The 13,065-nt window shown below is 42.6% G+C and overlaps 1 protein-coding gene across 1 annotated transcript in view; it reads right to left on the bottom strand.

Annotated features, from left to right (window-relative positions):
• XPO6 (exportin 6) overlaps positions 1-12,584 on the bottom strand; it is a 39,255-nt gene extending 26,671 nt beyond the window's left edge. The window contains exons 1-5 of the mRNA XM_009959045.2: positions 12,494-12,584; positions 11,031-11,143; positions 7,923-8,120; positions 5,115-5,274; positions 4,623-4,700 (exon numbers count right to left, since the gene is read on the bottom strand). Coding sequence (XP_009957347.1) covers positions 4,623-4,700; positions 5,115-5,274; positions 7,923-8,120; positions 11,031-11,143; positions 12,494-12,545 — 601 coding nt within the window. The 5' untranslated portion in view covers positions 12,546-12,584. The remainder of the gene's footprint in view (positions 1-4,622; positions 4,701-5,114; positions 5,275-7,922; positions 8,121-11,030; positions 11,144-12,493) is intronic.
• Positions 12,585-13,065: the final 481 nt, after the last annotated feature.

Below are 13,065 nucleotides of genomic sequence, written 5' to 3'. Positions count from 1 at the left end.
TCTGTTGCAGCTCCTCACTCTCAATTTCTTCGAGAGAATGAAGAGCGCTACTTTTTCTAGTGACTTACGTGGAAGCCATTCAATACCCTCAATCATCTTTACTGCTCTTCTACAAAGCTTTAATTTCTACTCTACACCTATTGATAGAGGAAGACCAGAACTGCAGCCACTATTCAAGATGTAGTTGAACCTTAATTCCACACAGCACCATAGCAGATATTTATTTTTTACTGCTACCGATCTGAAATTTTTGTAGAATGAGCTGGTGTAATGCTCAGGAGTTAATCCTGCATGTTGCAGGCGAGTTTGAAGCCCATGATTTGGCATGAGATAAGTATTCCTCTCCCTGCCCAAAGGCAGGTTATGCTTATCTGCATTGTGTTTCACCTTCCATTTGCCCAGAGACATTCAATATCTTCCTGCAGGTCTTCAGTCACACCTCCTTTCTCCCCATTCTGACAGTCTCGGTGCTGCCAGCAAGCCTCCTTGTCTCTTTACCGGCCTTTTTCCCAGGTCTCTAACAAGTACGTCCATGAGCACAGTCCCAAGCAGTATTCCACAGGTGACCTCCCCCCTCATGCCAAGAGGGGACCATTTCTACTTTTATCTCCTACCTTCTAACCAATCAATCAGCAATTCAGAGACTCCCTCATCCCTGATGGCCTTTGCTTTCTCAAAAACCTTTTAGTAAGAAGCCTTGTTGAAAGCTTTATGGAAATCCAAGCAGACACCCCCAGCTGGGCTGCCCTTCCCCACACAAGCTGCTCACTAACTCACAGGCTTCCACAGACCACATGCTGAAAACCTATTCACCTTCCCCAGGTTATTCAATACGCTTCTCTACCTTGAGTACAAATAATCTCTTCACCTTTAGAAATCCACAGGCACTTGCTACATTACAGAATTTCAAGTTCTCCCCAGAAAAACAGAGTGATTTTTTTCCCCAAAAGTGCAATGATCCAACACACTAATAACAGGTATGATTTACTGAGCTATTCCAAAGTACTCAAAAGCATCTGTGATGAACAGATTCCTCCCAAGCCTCCATTTTTCATCAAGATCGATGTCTAACACTGCTAAATTCATAACTCCCTGCCATACCTTATGGTTGTTTCTTTTTCCTCCACTCCAGGAGTTTAAGGCATCATGCTACTTCAGCTGAATTAGGCAACCCTGCCACTCCATCTCAGTATTAAAGCAGCCCCCATGGTAGCGGTCATAACTACACATATACTGCACCACGAGAGCTGCCCGTGTTGTGCTTTCACAGAAGCAGATGTGCTTCTTTCAAACGTCCAGTCCAGCAAACTGCACAAAAATCAATGAGGATCAAAGAGTCTCATCTTTTAATCCATCAACACCAGAAACTGTACATTAGGTCCCTGTAACTCACAGCGGTTGGTCCAAGTGCTTTGCACCCAGTTAAAATCCCTTAAACTCTGAGCTTCAGCAATTTAAGTCACTTTTTGTGTCTTGGCAAACAGGCAATAAATTTACAGGATCAACTGCATTCATGCACAAGGAGAAAACTCTCAGGGAGGGGCTGGGATCATGTTAGTTCCACAGAAGCAAGCCGCAGCAAACATTTCTGATACTCATTTTTTTAGCATACGTGAGTGAATACGCCTAAGGAAGGGATTCATCAAGTAAAGAGCTACAAATCGTGCCAAGACAACATTTGGAGGCTGAGAGATTATTGCCGAGTAAATTCTATACTGATGCAATAACGTAAATGTTTCCCAACACAGGACACTACGATAGTTTCTTTAAGTGCTCTAAGAGAAGAGTTTAATGTTGCCTTCGAGTGCTATTTAAAAACTCTGCAAGACTTGCAAGTAACCATTTCACTCTGCTTCTCTATGCAAAAAAATGAAGCACAGGTTTTCCAAGCTCCTAAAGAGATTTCGGCTCTGACGGAAGATATTAAACATTTATAGGGACCCCAAAGCCTGTTTTGCCTTTCAGAACACCTTTAATTCCACCTGAATGTAAAGAGAAAAAGGTGGTGGCCTCATCTAAGCAACAAAAAAGTTTAAGTGTCACCAGCAAACAGGAATACTTTGCTGCATGAATAAGACTCAAATATAACAGTGTGCGGGTAAAAAGATTTGGTCAGCTTACAGACTTCAAATTGTGAGGACAGAGAAACAAACATCATCTCCGGTGCAGAACTTAACAGCAGAGTTTCACTAAACCCATGTTTGTGCCATAGTTCACCTTCCAATCATGCATTCACCTCTGCCTGCAAATAAAGACCAGCAGATGTGCAGTGCCACAACTGCCACTCACTGCTACCAACTCTGTGTCCGGCTTTCAGCCCGTAGGTTCTCCTTGTTAGCAGCTGCACCAGTGCTCCTACTCCACAGAGTCTTTCAACAGATCCTACCGCCAAAGAGTGACCCAAGGGACATTTGGTAACAAATAAAGTAAAGAAAAGTGTTCTTCACAAAACAGAGAAAGTGAGTAGGGAAGGTCAAGAGGGAAGCACTCAGTGCTCTTCCTTTCGGACTTCAAGAACTTGAAGTCCAACCAGTTTTAACATGGAGAGAGTCATTAAGGCAGAGCACAAGGAAAAAAATGATAAAGTTCCAAATAATCAAGTTTGTACAGGCAGGACCCAATGAAATTATGCCTGAACTTCTAAAGGAACTGTCAGTGTAGCCTTAATTACTAGCAATTATCTTGAAAATATGCTGTGTAAGAAGTCTGTTTGTTTGTTTTCCCTGAAAGGGGAGAAAGGACAGACACAGTACAGAAAAGCAGTGTACTTTCACTTTGAGAAGTACGATCTAAAGTCACGAGGGGAATGAAAAGCTGCCTCAGCACAAGCACCATCCAGTGATTCACCAAGGAACCGAGAGGATCTCTCAAACAGGCTTCCACTGACAATCAGCCCAGGATTTGTTCCACTGGTTATTTTCTATTATAACTCTACACAACAAACCAGAGATTTTCTGGGCTGTATCAGTTTAAGTTACTAGCACCTCAGAACAAACCAGTGTTAGTTTTTTCCAAGATAATTCTGGAGCCTGCTGTTCACAGTGCAGTACCCCCTCCTGCAGGCATGGCCTTGGATGTGTCCGCACTAACCAGCGCCTGGTGTGCCCCCGGGCTCACCGAGCAACTCGGGCCGTTTTGTACAAACACAGCATCGTTCTTGGCGACTGAGGCACTTGCTACCAACAGTTGATATCAACATAAATCAGCTTTTTACCGTAGAAGATCGCAATCTTACTCAACGTCACACCAAAGTACCGCGGCTCTTGCTGCCAGGGTCGGTGAAGCTGGCATGCCTGCCTTTTCCAAGCAGCACGTTCACTCTTGCCAAGGGGTTTTGTTCTTTTCTGTTAATATTTTTTTTTCCAAAACTTTCACTAGCTACAGCAAAATTCACGCCCCCTCCTAAAACCAAGGAAATATTTCTTCCCATTTAAGTTTATGTTTTGTATATAAATATAAAAGTGTCTTAAGCTCTTCTACAGGAAAGAAGCACTTGAAATTCTGCTCCAACTCAAACGGGAAAGTTTTAACACTAACCAAACCACTAACAAAAGCTTATCACAGGCAGCTGTCTTAAGCTGACTAGAGCAATCTGGCCATAAGGAAGTGATCTGCAGCTCTCAATTAACTGTTTACGGTCTAAAAGACAAGCGAGACAAAGGTACCTGATACAACTGCGTTAACTCACAGGACACACTGCACCGAGCACAACTCGGTATCAGTACAACCCTGGAGGAAGAAATATCAGATCCACAAGCATTTCATCTTCTCCCTGGGCACAACCAGGTATTACATGTTTCCAGACCCTAAGCCCTTTCTTTTTCTTTGTCAGAAGCAGAGCTGAGATCAGACACCACACTGATCTCACTGCATCACGGTATTACTTCTTGCTTTGTTTTCCAAGAACCAGGAGCAAAGACACAACAATCTGCTGGGACAATGGTCGGGTGAGCTGAATGCAATAACGACCCATGTTACATCAAGGCACAAGAGAAACTGGTAGTCATCAAGATCAGCGTTACGCCTGGGGTGACACTATACATCTATCTCCTATTTAGCCTTAACAGGATAAGCGAAATGTGCACCAAGTACAAGGACATCAAAACATCTTCTCTTATTTTGAAGACATATGTAAGTAAATGAGTTCAGATCAGATCACACACCAATGCAAAAGACTAACAGGAATAGGTAAAAAGCAAACTTTCACAATATATATACACAAAGTCCTAGGCACCTTTTATTTTATTTATTTTTTTAGTTCAGGCTTGAGTTTTGCTCCACTCTGCCTTTTGGTGTGCTTACAGCTGAAACTCAAAGAGGACACCACCAACTTGCTGACGTTCGAGCATTTTGCACTGACACTTCAGAAAGCTTTCTGCCACCCGAGGACACGAGCTAGATGTGCACTTGTCAGTGAGGTGGCATTTTCAGTGGGGCATGCCCTGCAGCGCAAATTGCTGCTTCATGGAAGGTTTGTCTTTCTGACCAGAGATTCGTTGGCCTATGAAACACTCTAGAAAAGGGTTATTACAAGAGGTTAGATGGTAAAGGAAGGAATCTATGCCTGATATTGCAAGCTTAAGTACACGGAAATATCATCTTGCAGCTTTAGCCATCCTTACCACTTTCTCCTGAAGTTGGGGATGGTGGTGGAGTGGCAGCAGTAACACTGTGCTTGTCCCAGATGCTCTCCAAAATACCTGGCCAAAGAGATATTTTTCAGAACAGCTTGCTAAAAGACAGATCGATCTAACAAACACACTGGAAACTGCAAGAGAACTTCAGTAGAACACATCTTTAGTGCTTTGACAAGGAACATTGTCTTCTCTTCACGAGCGTAAAGGAATTATCAAGTGCTGATACAGACAATCCCAATCCCTCTTCACAAAGAGAGGGGCGTACGTAGCTATACAGCTGCTCTGCTACACAAGCAGCCTGTTTCATAGTAAGCTGACCCAAATGTTAAGTGTGAAGTTGAGTGTTTAAACTGCAGAAGCAGTTACTACATCACCTACACGTTCCTTCCCTGAACCCAGAATGTGCAAGCTTGCTGGCATGTTAGGGATGGTGAACGAGGACATTTGTTTCAACGCTCCAAGGGCAGTAACTCATACCTGTGAGAAGCCCAAGCACTGTTTGCACTTGGTCTAGGAGCAGCTTGCGTAGCTCTTCTTTTCGGGCTACGCTAAGATCTTCTCGTGGACATGCTAGTTCTTCTGAAGTGGTTTTCAACATGATCAGTCCCAGAGGAGTGGTCACAGGAGACTGAATGAGCTGAGAAGAAAACACACAAACGCAACACGTGATGGTAACATTCTGCAAAGCTATCAGCTGACCAAGACGGGGTGAGGAACCCTGTTAGCAGTTTACAAGTGCCTCGAGACCGAGGGAGTATCAGTTCCCACAGTCTGCAACGGCGCATGTTGAGGGAAGAGAATTGCAAACATTCGATTTCCTGAGACATTAATCTACAACAATTGCAACAGTTCAAGTACCATGGGAATCCCTGGGCTTTCAAGAGAGCTTTCATAATGCCATTGCACACGTTCTCGGTTCCAGCATGTTTACCAGTAACAGTTTGGTTCCTCTGTTTACTGCCTTCTGACATCATCGCTTCTCAGAGTTGCCTCAGCACCAGCGGTTTCACCACGTAACATGTCAGCCACCGCGCTCAGGTCAGAAGCCTGCACTGTCAGCCAAGCAGCTTCCCATCCCTTCCCATACAAAGAACTGGAGCCAACATCAGATGACACAGGAACACAGCTAAGGGATACGATCTCTCCTTGAATCTGCATCGCACCCCATACTAGAAATCAAATCTACCCTAAAAAGAGTGACCCACCACAGACAGAATGCACAGGGATAGGACCAGAGAAAGCAATGATTTTTGCCTTTGTTAGCCACTGGGACATTAAAGACACAGCCAAGTGGGACAAAGTTTTATTTTCAGCTGAAATTCAATGCTGCTCTTCTCTGTTGACCTGGAACATCCAACACAATTTATGCGCTACTCCCTCTGGGAGAAAAAGCCTAAAGCCCATCACAATTACTGCAAGTAATCCTTGAAGTCATAAATTTTGTAACACAGGCTGACCTCGGGCCTAATCTCCTTGACCCACCAAACCAAGACATGCTGAGTTAACACTGAGAAGGCTGTATAGTTTGGTGAAATATGTGAGGGGAAAAAACTCATCTAAAAGGTCTTAGTCTAGATGTACATGGGCTTTCAGAAAGGAAACACAATGGTATAGGAGCAGAGAGCTAAAAAAGAAAATTAAATGAAATACACAACTTGTTAATAAGTTGCAAAGAGACTTAACATCTCCTCTCAGAATATTTTCTGACAATACCAGGAATTTTAGCAATACCGTGCACTGGCAATTCAGTAACGTTAAACAAATTTCATACCTCTAAAGAAGCAGCACTTTCTACGTAAATTATTGGGTTTGGATAATGACAATACAATAGCCAAAGTCATTTTTCTTCTCCACACCGCCAATGGTTCAGTAAAAGTTTTAGAGATTACTTAAGACTAATGGGATACAAGTTTATGCTAAAGAATCAAACAGTTGCTTCAAATTATCTCAGAAAGTCTTGAGAGAGGAGTCGCCTGCAACTCTAAAAGCAAGTCATTCTGCTCCTGCCCTACACTACTTCTATTTTGAGATCTTGAAGTTCAGTATTAGTGTTTCTCTTCCATTTTTTCTGAACATTTTTGGAAGGTGTCTGCTATACAAATTAATTTATGGGTATATTTCCCTCTGAAGCAGAGTTCACAAGGAGAGGCTTAAGGAAAAATAGATAGCCAAAGTGGGCTTTGCAATCACTTAAGATAACCAGCAAAACAATTTGAAATTCAATTGCAGATCCAGCTGAAAAGGAAGCCAAAGCTGTAAGTGAACACAGTTGTCTCCAAGTACTGATTGTCAAACTGACAATTCAGGAAAAAATTGCAGCATGCTGCGTTACAAGATTGCAGAAAGCTGCTATCTGAAAAGAGATTACACCGGTTAGTGACAAGCTCTGTATGCCAAGTTAGCATTTTTTTTTAAAACTTTACAATTAATACCAGATCCATTTGTCTTAACTCCCAACACTCAGGGACTTCATTTTTTTTTTTTTTTTTTTTTTTTTTTTTAAATAACTGCCTTGTGGCTTGTCTGTGGGCATAGCTGCATTCAAATCATGTAATTATGGCAGCAGAAGGAGACTGTGCAGCACTCTGGTTTACACTTAGCTTCTTTAAGCCAATTATGAACAATTTTAAGAGAACCAGAAACAAAGTGCTCGCACCAAAAGCGGAGGTGTGCACTAGCCTAGTCAGGCTCCAGCAGCAGCGAGCTGTTAGCCCAGCTCAGGCTTCACTGCAGAGATCCTGAATTACAACCAACATTCGAACTAATGGCACTGTCTCAGCCAGGATCCCCAAACACATACTCTAGTCTTCTTGCAAGAGCCCTCTTAAACCCCAACGACATTCCACTAGTGACTTTACACGATGAGGTGCCAAAGATTTTAGGGTATCTTTGGCTCTTAGGTGAAAAATCTCCAACAGCCTCATTCAGAAACTTCACTTTTGAGAATCATCCAGTGATGCATCCACAGTTTCACTAACCTTTTTCTTTTAAGAACAACCCACAACCCCTACTTTTTCAACAACTACTCCTAAATATTTAAAATTCAGAGCGCAGTTGATTCTTGTTGCATAGTATTGTTACTTTGTCAAAAAAAAACTTGTAACACTAGAAAGAAGCAAAAGAAGCTATGGGGTATTTGTAAAATCAAACAGCAAAAGGAATTTAAGAAGCAACTTTGTTTTTCATGTAACTACTTAAACTTTGTCAAAGGAAGTCACTACTCAAAGACACAAAATAATGTCTCTCCGTGAACGAAACCACGTTTTCCCTTTAGAAATTACTTACCTGCAAGATGTTAGTGAAAAAGTCATGGTAGAACATCGGCCAGTCTTGCCGGCCGATATCCACAATGACTTTGCAGAGTTTGTTCCTGATGAAGTAAGGCAGAGTTTTATGGTGAGCTAGCAGGAGCTTGGGCAGGCAGCTGCGGATCTCCATTTTGTCTTGAGATGGGACCCCAAGCCACATCTTATTGATTAGGTTCTGGAAAAGAAACAGACCTCTCAAATGAGCTCATCTTAGACACGCTTTGTTGAAGTTAAACAGCAAGAGAATGTGGACACATAATGCAGGGACAGCGCACCAGGCAGAGCTGCTCCATCTCACGCCCCTTACGCAGACCTGTAGATAAGGGAACATGCAGGTATTAGCAGGTTAAACAGAAGACATTCCTCTTTTGTTAGAGTTCCGAGACAGGCTCGCTGGGCAAAGAGCTGAAATTTAAGATGCTTCAACTGCTCAGCAGTCTGGTACCAACCCTGACACCCTTAACAACACGTGGAGTTGTGTGCGAACCAAGTGGGGCAGAACAAGACCAGCTTAGTAGCAGCCAAACCCTGCACCACTAACTTGGAATAAGCTTTGCTACCTAATGTGGTACTCTGGCAACCCAAGAAGCTGCTGGACAAAACTTCCTGAGCTTGTCTCTTACAAGCCACACAGCATATAGGGATGAGCTCTTACAGAAACACAAAACGCCATCACAAGTGTGTCGGGTTTGCAGAAGCCCTCCAACATCAGGGTTTCCAAAGAGATGCGTTTCAACATCCCAGAAATTGCTACCAATATCTCTTTGAATGCACCATCATTTCTATTAACTGGCAAGTGACAGCAACACACACGTCACCATTTTAACTGGTTTTGGGCCAATGAGAACTACTTGGCATGCATATATAGTATTTCCACTACCTTTTAAGCCCGGACACCTGGATTTTTCCCTTTAAAGGGGGAAGCATAGCCTTGTATGAAGCAGGAAAAAAAAAAAAGTGGGGAAGCAAGTTCAGTTTTTGATGAGTGATGCCACCCGGGTCTCCTGAAGCTAAGCTGGAAGGTCGCTGTCGGAGTGACTGCCTTGCAGTGACAGGCACCACTTTAACAGAAAGCTTTTAGTCCACTTAAAGCCGGAGAAGATCCGTAAGAGGGCAGAGTTGCACGTTGCCTTCCTGTCACGCTACGATCCCATTTAGGGGCTCTGGAGTATTAGGAGCTGAGCCTCTCAGGAGAACTTACTGAGGAGGCCTGCTACTGTCTGTACCCATCTGCAGGCATATAGCTTGGAGAACCCAAAAGCAAGAGAGACTCCAAAGGGGTTTGTTGCAGAAAATGGAAGTCTATTTATGGTCAAAGCAGGTCCAATTCACAACACAGACACACTGTACAGAGGTACATTATACATTAAGTTCCTCAAAGAGGTTGCTTTTTAGGTCTTCTCACAGAGAAGACTCAGAAGTATTGCTTAAAAACAATGATGACCCAAGCAAATGAGAGTTCCTCAAGGAAAGTCCAGAAGGAAAGTTTCAGAAGCCCAAATAAAACTAGAAGATGCTTTAGCTTTAAAATTCATGCTTTAATGCCCACTGAGTTTTGTCCTACTTATTTGACCTGCAAGTGGCAGCTTTCTCCTCCTGCAAAATGTTTTTGGGAAGATGTTCTTTTTTTCAAAAGCAAGTAAAAATGGTTCATCTGGAAGAGGGCCAAGAGGATCTTTATTCCAGATCCACTGTCAACTTCCTAGACATTCTAGAAAATACACGGGAAGTTTTGAGAATGATCCTTGCGCTTACATACTCGCTTTTACTGACGTTCAGTACTCACAGACCGTTGAACACTGATGAAGTTGCAGACTACTGTGAGTACCAGTAGAATGTACAGCACGACAGCAATTATCTTTGGAAATTCAAACTCCTCAACGGGGAGATCCTCATCTCTCAGCTGAGCCGTGGTCTCATGTCTCTCACTCTACACTTGGACAGGGATTTCTTTGTTCTGCTTCACTCTGGGCCCAACTATTTTTCCAGTACTACTTCTTCCCACCAAGAAGCAGAGGCTCAGTAATCAAACGTGTTCTCCTCTTCATGAAAATTGGCTTAATTATTGCAGGCTGCTGCTGTGTGACAGCCATCCCCAGAGCAGGGCACAACTCCCATACCATGTATCACTACTACCATTTTTGAAAGGAAGGCAAACCAGATTCATTTTGCAGAGCAAATCCAGACTCCCTATGAAACCCAGATAAATAAAGTGAATATTTTAAATGAAGAAGTCAATAACAACAATGTGGACAATTTGTCAAAACAACACAACTTTTAAGAACAGAGTTGTTTGCTCTATCTAAAAAGTGGCCCACTGCAAAGCATACAAAACCCCCCAATTAAGGAGCAGAGCTCGGACTGCCAACCCAGCCAAGGACATGATGCAGAGGCCACAAACAGACCAGGGTGAGGTGTGACATTGACCAAGCCCTGGAGTATCGTTGGGGAAAGACTGCACTGGTCACTGAGTAATCAGTTGATAGGACAGAGCTGGTCACAGAACACTTTTTTCTTCCAGTAGATACACGAATCAATATTTAGGCTTTTATCCATAACTTTGTTCTTCTCTAAACAGGTAAAGAGTGGGATCTGGTCTTCTAAAAGAGACCTTACCTCTACAACTAGCACAGAAGCTTGTGGGATGTAGTTCAAGAGCATCAACCACAACTATGAGATGCCAGAAAAATAAAAGCAACTTTGTCTTCCCTCTTAGCCTCAAATTAAAGTTTGCAGTAGCTAGTATCAGGTAATCATGCAATATTTCTGACCATAAAAAGAGTATAAAAGCAATAATACTCTTAAAAGCATTCTGCTGAAAACTCAAGCAGCCTCTGAAACCGTAGGTAATTTGTACTTAGAGATGCCAGGAAATTAATTCTTCAGTTTGTGTACAAAGATTCATATTCTTCTACTCTTAGCCTGCCATTAAGCAACCTTGCTAGGAGAGAGCAATAAAAGCATCCTTTATCACTGTACTTACTAGGACTGCCATTTTAGACAAACATTTTCGGATAAGATCGATTGCCTTATAAAACTGCACCAGACAGAAAATGCACCAAGCAGGCAGCAGTACACGTCTTACCTCAAACACCGTCAAGCTGTACATCATTACATAGTCATTTCTTGTGCTTGACAGGAAATAGAGGCAGAATCTCCAGGCTCCTATCTGCTGGGCAAAGTTATTTAAAAGCTCCTCTGAAAAAAAGTATTTAAAAATTATATTAAAATTCTTAAGCTGGAAACAAATCTGTAACCATGTATTCTGATAGCACAATAACACACTGATCAGAGAAGAAACCCCATGTTCAGGGAATGACTCAACCTGGAGGAAGTGGGGGGGAAAATAATATAAAATCACACTCCAAATATTAAAAGCAATCTAACAACAGGCTTTAATGAAAACAAATCAGGCCTGTCATTTTAGAACACAGTTTTGATGTATTTACGACACCAGACTAATAGCTGAATATTAAAACAAATCACACAAAAATCATATTACGAGCATTACCCTTTTATCTACAAAAGCCAAACGCTGGGATACCAGATCACTGTGAAAGACCAGGAGTACTTCAGATGACACACAGCATTATAAAACCCCCTTGTTTTAATTCAATGGCTCCAAGAGCCATTGACTTTGCGCGGGTCAGCACACCAAAAACCTCTCCGAACACTCGGGCACAGGATTTGGTCATCTCGCGTCAAGTGACGACGTACCAAACGTGGCAAAGGGAAAAGCTGCAAGAGCTGTTTTACAGGCTAATCAAATTCAAGCCTTAATTAATTGGTTTCTTTCTTGCAACTTAAGCAGGAAAATGGGGGAGGCTGAAGGCTTTTATCTTTTCCACAACAGAAGATCTCCACAATAGGAAAAAAAACCCCACAAACTTGCCTAGTTTCTTATTTTTTATTTTAGTGGATTTCTGGGAGAAGTCTTTCATGCTGATAACACCTTTGGCGCTGCAGGTAGAGATGGCAGAAGTTTGAGAATAAAAGCAAAACTGCCTATTTACGGCCATTAACCACAGATGCAAGAAGCTCATCTAGAGCACCTGTAAGATCTCTGCTGGCTTTCAGAAGGACATATTTAATAACACCAGCCAAAATGAAACCTCACTGTTTACTCCTACTTGTCATTTCACATTAACTAGGACAGTCTTCTGCTTTCCTTTCTTAATGCTGAACAAATCCAGAAGGTGGAGGCTTTCCAGGATGTGCAGTTCAACAATGTACAGGCAGAGAAAAACGTAACATCCTTCTCCCATCTTAACCAACTAACCACCCGTGACAAAAACCCCACGCTCACAGCAGTAGACAGTTACCGACATATTAGTGGTCTAGGACCTGCCATGGGATCTCCAAACCCCAAACTACGTAAGCCTTTACTTCAAGTTCACAGAGACACGGGAGAGGTCAAGGTGCCAGTTTGGAATCAGAGAGAGCGCTTTCATCTGCTGTATTTGTTTAACACAACCAAGCCACCTCTGCTGAGGTCTGCAGGCAGCAGAAAGCAAAGGGGACCACTCTCTTGAAGTGGCAGGAACTCACCTATCTCACGTTTCCGCTCATTTGTTGTGCAATTGTGGAAAAACTCTGTCATTAGACTCTCCAAAGCCCGTAGCGAGGACTCTTCGGATGCCTGGGAATGACATTTAAAGCGAAGAGTTAAAACTAACTTCTGGTCTGACTGGCACTCAGGAGGTCGCTACCATTCATGTCACAGATGCACCCAAAAACCAACAACAGCACAAAGTCTAGGTGGAGGACAAAATAACCTGGAATTTAAACTGCTGCTTGGTGTCAAGAAACAGCGTTCACTGCACGCAAAAGCTTTGGACATGAAGGGCCATTTGCTCAGCTGCATTAACTAAGAAAAACAAGATGAGAAGTTTCTTCTTTTTTTGGTGGCATTTAGTAATTTTAAGTTAGCTCATCCTTGTCAAATAATTCTCACAAAGACAGCAAGTTCAAGTGAAGAGGCTTTCAGATGCTTAGAGGTAATAAATACAGTGATAGGACGGGGAGCATGAAATTTGCAAAGACTCCTGACACCTATTCCTATCTTTGCCTTGGTGCCACACGGTGCCGTGTTGCCACTTGTGACACCAAAGGTGCTCAGG

This window comes from Leptosomus discolor, chromosome 14 (genome assembly GCF_034619465.1).
Source record: "Leptosomus discolor isolate bLepDis1 chromosome 14, bLepDis1.hap2, whole genome shotgun sequence".
Classification (NCBI taxonomy): Eukaryota; Metazoa; Chordata; class Aves; order Leptosomiformes; family Leptosomidae; genus Leptosomus; species Leptosomus discolor.
Note: the sequence above shows the minus strand (reverse complement) of the source record. Positions and strands in the feature narration are given on the sequence as shown.